General features: G+C 50.5%; 1 protein-coding gene across 6 annotated transcripts in view; it reads right to left on the minus strand.

Annotated features, from left to right (window-relative positions):
* The window catches only part of ACTN4 (actinin alpha 4), a 73,032-nt gene that overhangs the window by 26,729 nt on the left and 32,593 nt on the right, over nucleotides 1–13,710 (minus strand). For all 6 annotated transcript variants that reach the window (XM_072778943.1, XM_072778921.1, XM_072778905.1 and 3 more), the window contains exons 2-3: nucleotides 604–718; nucleotides 249–368 (exon numbers count right to left, since the gene is read on the minus strand). In XM_072778943.1, the coding sequence (XP_072635044.1) occupies nucleotides 249–368; nucleotides 604–718 (235 nt within the window). The remainder of the gene's footprint in view (nucleotides 1–248; nucleotides 369–603; nucleotides 719–13,710) is intronic.

The following is a 13,710-nucleotide window of genomic DNA, read 5'->3' on the forward strand; positions in this document are numbered from 1 at the left end:
CAGGGTTCAAGTCAAAGCCATTCCCCCCACCACCCCGCAGGAGATTATTCTGCAAGTGGAGGGGCAGAGGAGGTTGTGGGCTCAGTGATCACACTGAGGGTAGTCACTGTGGTCTCTGCTGGATATATATTGGTGCTTTGCACACCCCCAAGTGTTCTCTCTACCACCCACACGGCTTCTGTTCAGAACACAGAACTTGAGGCTCAGAGCCTACAGGTCAGGAACTGAGCTGCCTCATCCGAGCTCACCTTCTGCCCCGATGGAGACCAGCTTGACTCCTTTGCTGGCGATGAAGTCCAGGGCTTTGTTCACATTGTTGATTTTGTGCACTCTCATCTTGCCCCGCTCCGGCTTAGGTAACCGCTCTCCTGAGAGCCACACACCGAAAAAAAGGGAGGGAAAGGGAAGCTTTAGTGTCCCCACCACTCTCCAGAACCAGCCACCATGGCACTCTAGTCCACCCCACCACAGCAGTGCCTGGACACGCTGCAGCCCTTTGTGCGTCACCCTCCTCTCTAGCAAGCCCAGGACGGTAGGTCCTGGGATCTGCTACAGGGTACCTGTCCCAGGTGTGGGCTGAGCTGTGGTGGAAAGGAGCCTCACCTGAAATGACCTCCAGGAGAAGCATGAGCTTGAGCCCATCTCGAAAGTCCTCGTCGATGTTCTCTATCTGTGTGCCAGCCTTCCTCAGGTGGGAGTTGCACCAGGCTGTGAATGTCTGGGGAAACGTGACAGAGAGGCTTGGAGGATCAGCACAGCTGTTAGGGCTTCCTAGCAAAAGGGCTAGGCCACAGCCCTGACCCTGGGACAACGTGGGCACTACTATTTCTGATCTTTAAGCGACCCAGGGAAGTTGATCTGAGGAAACTGAGGCTTAGGGTAGTTGATAGACCCACCACATGATCAGCCAGGTAGTGAGTTGCAGAGCGCGGACTAGAGCCCAGTCATGCAAACGTGACTGAGCGCCCCCCCCCCCCCCACCAACACTGAGTATGGAAATGAGATGCCTTGTCCCTATTCTCATGGACCTTACATTCTCTTGGATAGACACACTGAGCCCTTCTTCCCTGAGAGCAAGTGGATGAGACCACAGGGCCCCTCTGGCACTGGCTTCCTTGCCCCTCAGGGGTTTGGGGCAAGCACAGAGATGACATGGGGCAGGAAAGCAGTTGGAAAATAAAAGCTGTCTATAAATTCAAGGTTTCCTCAATCGGTCTCTCTTGGAGCTTTGGCTGGCTTGGCAGCAAACACCTACCCTAAAAGGCCAGGAGCCCAGATCCTTGGAGCCCTCTGCAAGCCTAGTTTGTTTCCTAGCAGGCCAGACATCCTCTGTTCCCTGGAGAACATTCCATATCCCACTCTTCCAAATCTTAAGGGGGCTGGAAGGCAAGTGGGAGGCAGGGACCCACCTCCCACCTGGGTTAGGCAGTTGTCTCTGAGGAAGTTTCCGTAAAACACAGAGAATGCAGATGCTGAGAGATGAAAACATGCTTTTGGGTAGAAAGGGCCACAAACAAGAAGCCCAAGTCCCAAACCCAAACACAGAATATTGAGCATAGGGCCTCCATCACTCAGCCCGCCACTGGCTGGGCATGTCACCAGACATCAGCTCCAGGAAGCACGTCACATCAGTTAAAGATGGACGTGTCCAGACACCTTCTGGGGAAACCGGCCCACTTAGCGTCCCACAGCAGGGTCTGGGAAAAATGCCACACTTCTGTTTCTCATGGAGCCCCTGTGCCCCGCCCTGCCCCCTCAATCTACAGGGGCCAGCATGGATGTGGGCAGAGGGCCAGGAGCACACAAGAGCACACTCCATGCCCAGGCACAGGCAGAGGCCAGGTGGGGGGCAAGGGGCTTCCAAGGAGCCTCTGGCGGGGCACCATGTGTTTTCATAGCTGTCACCACTCCTGCTCATTCAGAGACTCAACACAAGGCCCCTCCCAGACAAAGAAGCCGCCTAATTAACATGCTGTGCCACAGCAAGGATGGGCACAGGGTTGCCTTCCAGACCCAAATCTGAAGGGTAGACTGTGGGTGGGCCAGGGGTCCCCACCCCACCTATCGTCACTCTGCATGGGGGACACAGACGTGTGGGGCTGTCCCCTCAGTTAAGGGTGCCTGGGCCCTGCTTCCACCTTTCCTAAGTTGGCACCTACTGATCCCTCAAAATCAGCTTCAAGTGCAGCTCCCTGGGGACACCCACACGGACTTGCTTGCCTCAACCCGATTCTGACACAGATGTTCTGAACCTCCTCTGGGCAGCTCTCATCACGGCACCTTTCCCTCTGGGCTCTTACAGTTAAGTGTCATCCTCTGCCTCCCCATATGTATGAGCTCTGGACACCAAGCAGGTGCTCACTGAGGAACACAGGAATGCGCCTTCCTACCTCATTTCCCAGCTTCCCCTTCCACAACTCTCGATTCAGACAAACCAGGGCTAGACTGCTGCTTATGCCACCCATGTGGACACATCTGCCTCCTCATCTGCAACACAGCGGTGAGGACAGAACTCAAGTCATAGTCTGTGTGACAATTCGCGATGGTGATGTCTGTAGAGCACATGGCAGGTGCTCAGTCAATAGCAGGTCCCTGGTCATCGTCGCTGGGCCTTTACAGACCTCCTCCTCTCCCGAAATTCTGCCACCTCTTCCAGAGTGCCTTCTCAGTCCCCTGCCTGCGCTGGCCACCACGAAACCCCTGCAGCTCTCAGCAGCATTCTCCAGTTATTCTGTCTTACTGGATGTTGCCTGCATGTGTGCACGCTCTGAGGGGGCAGGAGTCAGGTCTCACATCTCACGTGCCATTACGCCTAAGGCACAGCCGACCGCAGTGGTGGGCAGTGAGCAGGTAGGCAATTCAACCATCCTACAAAGCCACGGGCAGCAGCGGGCCGGGAATGCCAGGCCTCTGCTTATGCATGTATCTGAGAGAGTACATGCTGGTGAGTAGCAAAGTGACCAATCCCATCCTCCCCTAGGGCTCTGGTGCTGTTGGGGCCAAGATCTAGGCCCCTGATCTGCAGGCAGGGACTGCAGATCGGTCTAACGGCAGCCCTCATCAGCTTGGCCTGCCTGGGTTATGCCCACATGCTCTCAAAGGGCAGAGGTCTGGGTTTGAATGCCAGCTCCTTGACCTCCTTATACCTGTTTCCTTCTCTGTAGGATGGTCTTATCAGAACCTACCTCCTGTAACTGCTGTAAGGATTAAGAGATGGACATGCTTTAAAGCATCCGACACAGTGCCTGGCATCAAGTAAATGCTAGATGAATTATCTGCGTGCACAGTGGCTGCTTCCCTCTGCAGAGGCCCTTACCCTCCCAGAGGCCCTCCCAACCATGGTGGGAGTGGAAAGGAAATTGCAGGAGACCCTCTTTCTGTGGAGGCTGTGAACAAATCTTACCTTGTCGGGTTCAGGCTATCCATCCTCACAAGGTCACTGCACTATCTGCCCTCCAAATACATACACCATCCTTTGCTCATATTCTCTGGAGACCACACAAGAGCTCTGGGGCTTGGGACTCACACAGATCCGGATTCAAATCTTGCCTCTGCCAGTGAGGCAACCTGCCAGCAGGATAACCCTGGGCAAGCAATGAGACTCAGATTCTTCACTGATGAAATAGGGACAGTAACCTCTCCTCTTAAATGAAGATTAAACAAAGTAATTCAAGTAAGTCACTTAGGACTGTGCCTGGCACAGATTAAGTAAGCACTCAGTATTATACATATGTCAAGGAAAAGAGGTATTACAGATAAACGGTATCTCTGCACTGGGCACTGCTGTCTCCCTAGCTGGAAGCAGGCACAGTCCTAAGCAGAACACAGAATATTCACTTGCCTGGCCTAGGGGTGAGAAGGAAGGATTCCCTCCTGGATCTGCCACAGATAGAATGAAAACCCCACTGACAGGCCTCCCACCCTTCCACTCCATGCCCTGCTCAGCTCTGTTTTCTCCTTCTGGAAGATGAGGGGCAGGTACTGACACCAGAGGCTCGTGGACAAGGAGAATAGGACCTCATGAGGCCATTCTCAGGGAACAAGTCAACCAGAGACTGCCACTTCTTCACACAGTGACTGGTGAGTAGGAGCTGGAATCTGAACACGATATTAAAGATTCAGTTTTTTCTAGCTGGGTATGAGAATAACTCTCTACTTATACACTTCCCCTCCCTACCCAGTTTAGACTAAGATGTGTGAGGTGGAGAGTGTGGAGGGGTGGTTTCAAAAGAAAGAGGCCGTGTGTGCCCACCACACCACCTTCTGCTATGCAAAATTCTCAGAGCATGCAATACAGAGCCCAAGCACCAACAGGCCCCACCGTTCCACAATGCCCCAGGTCCATGGGGTTGGAACACATCCATTCCCTTGACAAGCATTTGCTGGGTGTCAACCCCAGGCCAGGTCCTAGGTTGACTACCCAGGCGTGAACAACACTGCACACAGCTTGTACACTCATGGACTGCCCAGTCTGAACAGGGAGAGGGTCTCATCAATCAACTACTCAACTACAGAGATAACACCCGCAGGGGAAATGGTAAGAGTTACAACTGGCATAGACACTTCCAACAGAGCTCACTGTGTGCTGGACACCGTGTCACGTATTAGCTTCTCTCATCTTCACAAGTATCTTGTGGGGTAGTTGCCACCACTGCCCCATTTTACAGAAGAAACCAAGGGTCTGAGAGGTGTTGACATCCCACCCACCCCACCCCACCCCCTAGGAATCATGCATCTGGAAAGTTACAGAGCTGGACTTAAATCCCAGAGGCCCCACTCTGAGGTGGCAGGTATGTGCCCTCCTCCCTGCTGCCCTCAGAAAGGGAGCTGAAGACTGTTCAGCATGCTAGCTCCTGATCCAGTGGTTAGGGGCGGACACGGGGAAGTTTCCCTAACAAGGTGATCCCCAGACTCTGATACAACCAAGAAAGAGTTAAGACAAAAATACAGGAGACTTTCCAGATAACAGGAACAGCCTGTGCAAAGGCCCTCCAGCAGGTTGGAGCAGGAAGAAGGGAGCAAGCTGTGCCAGGAGGCTGGCAAGGCCTACCTCCCTGGGCCTTGGGAAGGTCACCCCAGCTGCTGTGTAAGGGGAGAGCTGAAGGGGACGAGGGTCGAAGCTGGACCACCAGGAAGAAGAGAGAATGAAGAGCCTTTGAGAGAACCTTGCGGAAGGAAGGTAGAAGAGCCAGGTTCGAGATATGGACTGCCGTGCCTGAGAAAGGCAAGCTCAAGGTTTCCATTTCACTTCGGGGGGTGAGGCGAGAGGTGTCCAGAGCTACTGGCAGGCACTCTGTGGGAGGAGGAAAAGGCACAAGGCATCTCGCTCTGTTGGGCTTTACTGTTAAGGTCATTTTCAGGGTAAGCACTGACTCTGAGCAATGGCCATGTCCCTGGGCGCTCAGTGCATTCACCTGGCCAATAAATCCCAAATCCTGACTTGGAACCCCTATTAGATACTGGGCATGGGAAGAAGCAAAACAGAATTTACATGTGGGGGGGAGGGGCATGCCAAAGGTAATTATGCAAGAACTGCTAATTACTAGTTCTTACTCTTTATACATAGTAACTCTTTAAAACCACCAACCTCGTCATTATGTAAATTATCATCTCCACTTTATAAATAAAGAAACTGAGGCAGGGAGAGGTGAAGTGACTTGCCCAAGGTCACAGAGCCTGTCAACACAAACACAGGGCAGCCGAGCATCCACAATGTCCGAGTGGGATGTCAGGTCCTGGCAGAGCCAGCAGGATGGGGTCAAGAAGGGTCCCAGCCTCAGCCCAGCCCCCGAGCTGGGGGGGAGCTCACAGAGTGAAGCAGGCAGAGCTGTGCCTCCCGAAGCTCGCCTGCTTCTTAAAGGGTGGCCAGGACCCAGTGCAAGGCAGGCAAAACAACACCAGTGGTGGCTCTGCAGCTTCCCGCCTGTCCTTGCCATTCTGAGAAGGGAGTCTGCACCCAGCCCTTGACCTATCTAGGGAGGAAGGAAGGATGTGGACTTGTCTTTGAGAATACATGTGAAGAAAACCACAGAGAAGAGGCTTTAGAACCTGCCTCTGCACACTGGCAGCCTGTTCAAGATTCTTCTCTGGTTGTTAAAATAGCACAGGGTGTGAGTGGGGGAGAGGAAGGGGTAGAAGGAGAAAGATGGGCTTGTTGGTTCTGCTGGGATCCAGTCACCACTCCCAGTGCTGTGGTGCACCAGGGAAGGCAGGCTTCAGAGGGGCCCCTGGGCTGTTTCTGCTTTGTCACTCTGTGTGTGGGGGGAGGGAGAGGAGGTCTAGCATGCTGGTCATAAAGTCCTTCCTGTGTCACAGGGACCCCTCCCAGTGGCCAGGATGTCGGGGCGGCAGGGGGAATGAATGATGGATATTGTTTGGGAGGTGACCTAAGCAGCCAGGAATGTGGCGGGGTGGGGGCGGGGAGCCTTTAATGAGCCATTCATCGATGACTCCCTCCCCCAACCCAAAGAGTTAAACTCTACTTGGGGGCAGTCACTAAATAAGAAACAAACATTTGAAGACCCAGGGCAACCAAGTGGTATTCCAGCGGGCAGAGTGATGGTGAGTGCAAGAAAGGGTTCTGGCGGGATGCGGCTGACCCAGCTGGAAAAACTTTGCTTCCCTCTTTCTCTCAACGACTTCCTGTTACAAAACAAGGTCTCTGTTACAAAACATGGTGGTAATACTGAAGGGGGTGGTATGGAGGGAAGTATCTGTTGGAAACTGGAATTCCACTAAACCCAGAATAAAGGGAGTCTCCTGCAAAGTCAGTCTGGGCCTACAAACAGGCTCGGCCAAGCGCCTTGGCTGGGGCAAGCACGCTGGCTTTGATGATCAGCCCTGGCAAGGAGGGCTCCTGGACCAGGGTCGGAGGCTGCAGTATTCCTACTCACGCAGCAGATCCTCACATGTGGATTCCATTGACACCACGTTTCACAGAATTTTAGGAAAAACTCTCTGCTGCTTCATGCGGCATCCCCCGCCTTCTGCTGTGTGTGCTGCCCACCCCCTTAGCAGCATATCGCAGGCCAACAGCCTGACCTATAAGGACCAGCTGCATCTTTTCCCCAGGCCCAGGACTGACTGGAAGTGGCCATAGCAAACTCCCCCAGGGTACACGGAGGCAAGACAGGGCTCCCTACGGTGCTGGGAGTTTTCAAACCTCGGCTCTGCAATACCGTGTTGGGTTTGCAGCTCCGCTGGGGCATCAGCTGCCTTGAGGGGGAGGGCGCCGTCCCACCTCCTGAACTCCCACCTTGCCTGGTGTGGCCTCTGATGCTGCCCATGGTTCCTGCTTCCACGGGTCCTCAGGAAGGGTGTCTGGGGCTTGGACACAAGGGAGGGACAGCTATTTATCCCAAGGATAGGCATCCACCCTTCTTATCACCTATCTGCCTGGCTACTGCCAGGCTTCTGACGAGGCCTGGCCCCAGTGGGGCATCTTTTCATTTCCTGAAAGCAGAAACTGCTCTCCTGGCCTCTGGGCTTCATCCACCAACTATAAAGGCCCTTTCAGGGCCCGATGCCTCAGCCTACTGGAATCTGGGTTGCCAGCAGCCCAGCAAAAAGGCAATCACCCTGGCAACAGCTGTATGGATTGTCCAGGGAATCTGTGAGCCTCTGAACAGTTCTGAGACTGTACACATAAGTACTGTTTTGAAGACCCACTGCCTTTAACCACAGCCGAAGGGGACAGAAACCAGGGAGCAGGCTGAGAAAAGAAGATGAACCACTCATGATAACAGGGCTACCATGTAGACAGATGCAGGCCAGCCAGAGGGGGGAAATTAAGGCTGGTGGTTTTGTAGCATGGGGGACACAATGAGCTGCCCACCCAGAACCCAATTCCACAGCTAGCCAAGGGCAAAGCGGGCATGCTGCATGTGCCTGCCCCATGATGACATAACCTAATTTGAAAGCAATTACAGAGAAATATGGAATGCTTCTTAGGTCCTGGCCTGACGTTGCCTTATTCGGAGTTTTCTCAGCCTACATGAAAAAGCTCTGACTTCCCAGTTGAAGGAGAGGTATAAATACCACAGAGCGGAGTAGTGAGCATTCCAGAGGTCCTGCGTGTCTCTCCAGAAACCATCTCTCCCCCACGCCCCCTCCCCAGTAGCCAACGTTCCGCCCCAGCCAATCACCCTGTGAAGCTCTCGGAAACACATGTGCTGCTGCTACTGCAACAGGCTGATTCTGGAGTGCAGTCCCTACCTCATGAGAAGCACTGGTCTAAAACTTTCCTGCAGCTCCTCACAGGGCTGGCTATTGCTCATCAGTCAGGACTTTCCTCAGATAACATCATCTCAAAAAGCCTTCTCCGATCTTGATATCTGCACCCTACAATCACTTAACTCTGTTACGTCGTATTTGCTGTACTTGTTACTTTCAGAAATTATGTCCTCTGTCCGTAACCAGTGTCCCTCCCAAGTGTACCATAATCTCCGTGAGAGCCGAGTCCTGTTGGCTGCAGGGCCCCACCGCATTGCACAGCTGGTGCTCAGTAAACCTTAGAACCAACAGAATGGTTTGGGGGCTTCTCATGTCCAGTCACGGATGACTTCGTGGTTTCTAATCCCATTTTATACTGGTGAGAGTCCCAACTTAGGGATAAAACTGCTTGCTTTCAACAGTTCACAAAAATAAATCCTGGAACTGTACATATTCCAAAAATGAGTCAGGGAAGACATGCTCTTGGCCTGCCACTCCAATGGAAGGGGAACGGGAGTCTTCAGGTGCCTTGTTTGCCCAGGCATTGGGGCCACTGGACTTGCTGAGACCTAGGTTCAAGGGCTGGGCCGGGACACTGTAGCAATGAGCGGACTAGGAGGCAGGCCAAGGAGAGGACAAAGTGGCACGGTGCTCCAGAGCAAGAGCCCTCAAAGCTCAAACATGGGTTCAAACCTTCACTTCGCCACTTGTGTGTGGCCATAGAAAACAAAGTCTCCTCTCTCAGCTCCCACTCCCTCCTTTGTTTTTTTTTTGTTTTGTTTTGTTTTCCACTCCCTCCTTTGTAAAATGAGGATAACAGACAATGATGTGAACGTTTAACAACAGGGCTATACACACATAGTGTGCAGTAAGTGATCAGTTGATGCTCTATTCATCACTGCATCCTTTCTATTCCAAAAGGTGCTACCCACGGCAACAGTGCTGCAGCTGGTGAAGCCAGCTCCCCCAACCCCCGCCCCTAGGATTCACCACGTTGCTGGTTGTACACTAGTGGCTGACACCACATACTTTTCCCCAAACCTCCCTTCCTTTAGCCTGGCTATCTGACTACCAAATGAGTAAAGGTATTCCTTTACTATATGATCAGACCTAGTTCTTCATGCTTCCAGAGACCCTTTAAGCCCAGAGGTTTTTGCCTCTGGCTGTATATTAGAATTACTCTTAAGCTCTTCTGGTGTTTTTTTCTCTCAATTTTTACGATAACAAATACTGTTTGAAGCCACTAAGCTTTGAGGGAATTTGTTAGCCAACAGCAGAGGACTAATGCAACACAGAGGCAAAGTTGCTGGATCCTAGGTGTGCACGTACTTCTTTTTAACGAGGTGCATAGTTTGGAGAACCATTTTTTTTTAAATTGAGTTAGAATTCACATACCATACAACTCACCCTTTTAAAGTATAAAAAATCAGAGTAAAAAAAAATCGGTGAGTTTTAGGTTTTAGGTTATTTATGAGGCTATACAGTTATCACTATCTAATCTCAGAATATTTTCACCAAACTGTGAGCACTCTGTCCCCCCAACGCCCAGCTCCTGGCAACTGCTAGTCTACCTTCTGTCTCCGTGCATTTGCCTTTTATGGACATTTCATATAAATGGAATAACGTGGTATGTGGCCTTTGTGTCTGGCTTCTTTCATTCAGAGTGTTCTAAAGGTTCATCCACGTTATACTGGGTGTCCATGCTCTGTTACTTTTTGTCCAAGTACTATTCTATTGTATGGATGTGTAAGATTTTATTTACCCATTCAGTCATAAGTTGATGGACGTTTGGGTCATTTCTACCTATGCTACTGTGAATAAGGCTGCTACAAACATTCATGTGTAAGTTTGAGTGGATGTGCATTTCCAGCGCCCCTGGGTATACACCTAGGAGTATAACTGCCGGGACATACAGCAACTCTATGTTCAATCATTTAACGAACGACCAGACTGTTTTCCAAAGAGGCTTTACCATTTTACATTCCCATCAGCAATGTATGAGGGTTCTGATTTCTCCACATCCTTGCCAACACTTATTATTGAACGCTTCGATTACAGTCATCCTGGTGGTTGTGAGGTGTCATCTCATTTTGGTTTTGTTTGTTTGTTTTTAAAGATTTTATTTATTCATGAGAGAGAGAGAGAGAGAGATTGGCAGAGACACAGGCAGAGGGAGAAGCAGGTTTGATGCAGGGAGCCCGATGTGGGACTCGATCCCGGGTCTCCAGGATCATGCCCTGGGCCGAAGGCAGACGCTAAACGGCTGAGCCACCCAGGGATCCCCTCACTGTGGTTTTAATTTGCATTTCCCTAATGACTAATGATGTTGAGCATCTTTTCATGTACTTATGGACTATTTGTATTAACCTCTTTGGAAAAGGTTTCTAATCCTTCGCCCATTTTTTCTTCTTTTTTTAGATTTTATTTATTTATTCATGAGAGACACAGAGAAAGAGAGGAAGAGGCAGAGACACAGGCAGAAGGAGAAGCAGGCTCCATGCAGGGCGCCCGATGTGGGACTCGATCCCAGGACTCCAGGATCCTGGGTTGAAGGCAGGTGCTAAACCGCTGAGCCACCCAGGGATCCCCCCTTCACCCATTTTTTAATTGGCTATTTGTCTTTTCATTGTTGTATGTAGGCATTTTTTAAATTTTTTATTTATTTATGATAGTCACACAGAGAGAGAGAGGCAGAGACACAGGCAGAGGGAGAAGCAGGCTCCATGCACCGGGAGCCCGACGTGGGATTCGATCCCGGGTCTCCAGGATCACGCCCTGGGCCAAAGGCAGGCGCCAAACCGCTGCGCCACCCAGGGATCCCATGTAGGCATTCTTTATATATTCTGGACACTACACCCTTATCAGATACATGATTTGCAAGTATTCTCTCCCATTCTGAGGGCTTTTTACTTTCACTTTCTGAGTGTCCTTTGAAGCAAAAAAAAAAAAAGTTTTTAATTTTCACTCAGTCTAAGATAACTATTTTTCTTTGTTATGTGTGTTTTTGGTGTCCTAATAAACCACTGCCAATCCAAGGTCATGAAGACTTATGTCTCCATTTTCTTCTAAGTTTTATAGTTTTAGTTCTTACATTCAGGTGTTTGATCCAGCTGGAATTATTCTGTATATGGTGTGAGGTAGGGGTCCAACTCCATTATCTGCATGTGCATATGCAATTGTCTCAGCACTATTTATTGAAAAGATGACTCTTTTGGGGTGCCTGGTGGCTCAGTCGGTTAAGGGTCTGCCTTCGGCTCAAGTGGTCTTGGGATCAAGCTCCAGATACTTCTCCCTGCTAAGCGGGGAGTCTGCTTCTCCCTCTCTGTCCCTCCTCTGCTTGTGTGTGTGCTCTCTAATAAATAATAAAATCTTAAAAAAAAAAAAAAAAAAAAACTGAAAGAAAACTCTCCCTGTTTAGTATGTCTTTCACCCTTAATGGAGATCAACTGACAATAAATACATGGGACCTAGGAGTTTCATAAAAATGTCTACTTCACCCCAGGTCAAATGAATCAGATTCCCTGGAGATGGGTCTTGAATAATGAAATTCAAGAAGCTTACCAAGTTGAGTCTAACATGTTGCCAGGGTTAAGAACCACCACTTTAATTTAACTCCCTCATTCTGTAAGTGAGGAATCCAAGGCCCAGTGAGAACTAAGGAGCCCCTGGATTTGTCGAACTGAACTGGACCATGGAGCTAAAAGAAACCCCCCAGAAAAGCAGGGGGAGGCAACCCAGGGTAGGGGAGGGGGTCCTCCAGTCTAAACTTGTTTCTGTTCTTAAATGGACCTTTTCCGGAGCTATCCCACACACGGAAAACCAACCAACCAACCAACCAGCCAACCCAAAGCTACTCAGATTACACTCAAAAGAAATGAGTCCTCCCCAAGGGGGAAGACGCTGCCCTCTCCACAGAGCACACAGGGAGATAAGGGTCTCAACTAAAGGTAGTTGGGGCCCATAGGGTTGAGGTAGAGGCAGCACTCAGCTCTCAAAAGAAAGCTTTTCAGCAGGAAGAAGAGATGGGTGAGGCCTACCTGAAATAGCTACCTTTAAAAGAGAAAACTTCCACTCCCAAAAGGCAGTTTTTAAATTAGGGCAGCAGCAGAGACTGGGGACATGCCCTCCGCCTCCTCTCGCCCAACCTGGCATTTTGCTGTGAAACCATCAGGCACAGGGGCGCTTCACCTGAAGAACAGGGAGTCTGAACTACAAAAACCCCATTTACTTTCAATGGCTTACAGCTGAGCTCAGGTTTCGGGGTAGGAAGAGAGATTAAAGATCGTCTGGTTTAAACTTTGATCCTTCAGAAAGATAGCCAAGTGAGCCAATTCTGGCCCTGAGACTGTGCAGCTTGGAATCCTAACAGGTGCCTAAGAAACAAGTCTTTAGATTTATCATTTCAGCGTGGACAATCCACCCATGGACTTGCTTACCTAGGTAACAGGCATTTGGTACTGGGGGAGAAAAAGCAAGAGGGGGCATTGAGCAGACTCCAGTCTCATTCAGGCAAGTGCTACTTCTGCCCTGAGCCACCAAGGCCCAGCCCAGAAACTCCCGACAGAACTGAGAAGTGAAAAGGCAGGTGGCATGTGGAGGCAGGGCAAATACCACCATTTCTCCCTCTGTTCATCCTCTAGCAGACAGCCTGATTCCTGCTGGAACTTACATGATCCACAAACTGGGCTGTGGTAGGGGAAGGGTAATTATGCCAGGCCTACAAGCGATTTCTAACAGTGGGGCAGATTTTGCTTTTGACAACTACAACTCCTCCTTGGTGATTCTTTCCTTTTTCTTGTTTTGGGACATTCTGATTTAATGGTCCACCAATCAGGTCAGAAACCTTTTCCTACTCCAGTGAAAGCTGGGAGGGGTGTCTGGGGACGGGTGACATGACTAGGGCAGAACTTAGTTGGTCTAGAAATCTGTGCTCTTGACGACTAGAGCCTGGGGCAACACTCAAGACATAAATTTGTTTCAGATGTACTCTGTCCCACTGGCTTCCCACTCAGAGCCCGGGAGTAAGATGATCCCTTCGAGAAGAAGGGTGAGTTCAGAGGCCAAGAGAATATAGGGCATTTATCTGCATGATCAATTCCTCTCATCCCTGAGTGGACCAGCACTGGCAGGGGGCCCAAGGAGGTGCTGAGTACTCATCAGCCTGCCCACCCTCTGCTGAGGCTCAGTGCAACTCCTCTTTGGAGCTGGCACCGAGCAGGGGCTCAGTGAATACTGGGTGAGGGAGTGAATGAATCCATCGTCAATCTGGGAGGTGCCTCAGACCCAACATTCCTGGCTTAGAGTTCGGAGTTTGCCAAGAGGTAATTGGTGGTGTTCAGAGTTATCCACTCTAGCCCTTAGCCTCGTGTAAGCAGGCTCTGGGGGTCTTTTTCCTTTGCTATTTTCACTCTGTCTTAGATCCCTTGAACACAAAAGGACAGTATCAACAGTGTCTTGAAAGGATTTAAAAAAAAAAAGAAAAACCAAAATAACGTTCTA

Source organism: Canis lupus, chromosome 1, assembly GCF_048164855.1.
Source record: "Canis lupus baileyi chromosome 1, mCanLup2.hap1, whole genome shotgun sequence".
Taxonomy (NCBI): domain Eukaryota; kingdom Metazoa; phylum Chordata; class Mammalia; order Carnivora; family Canidae; genus Canis; species Canis lupus.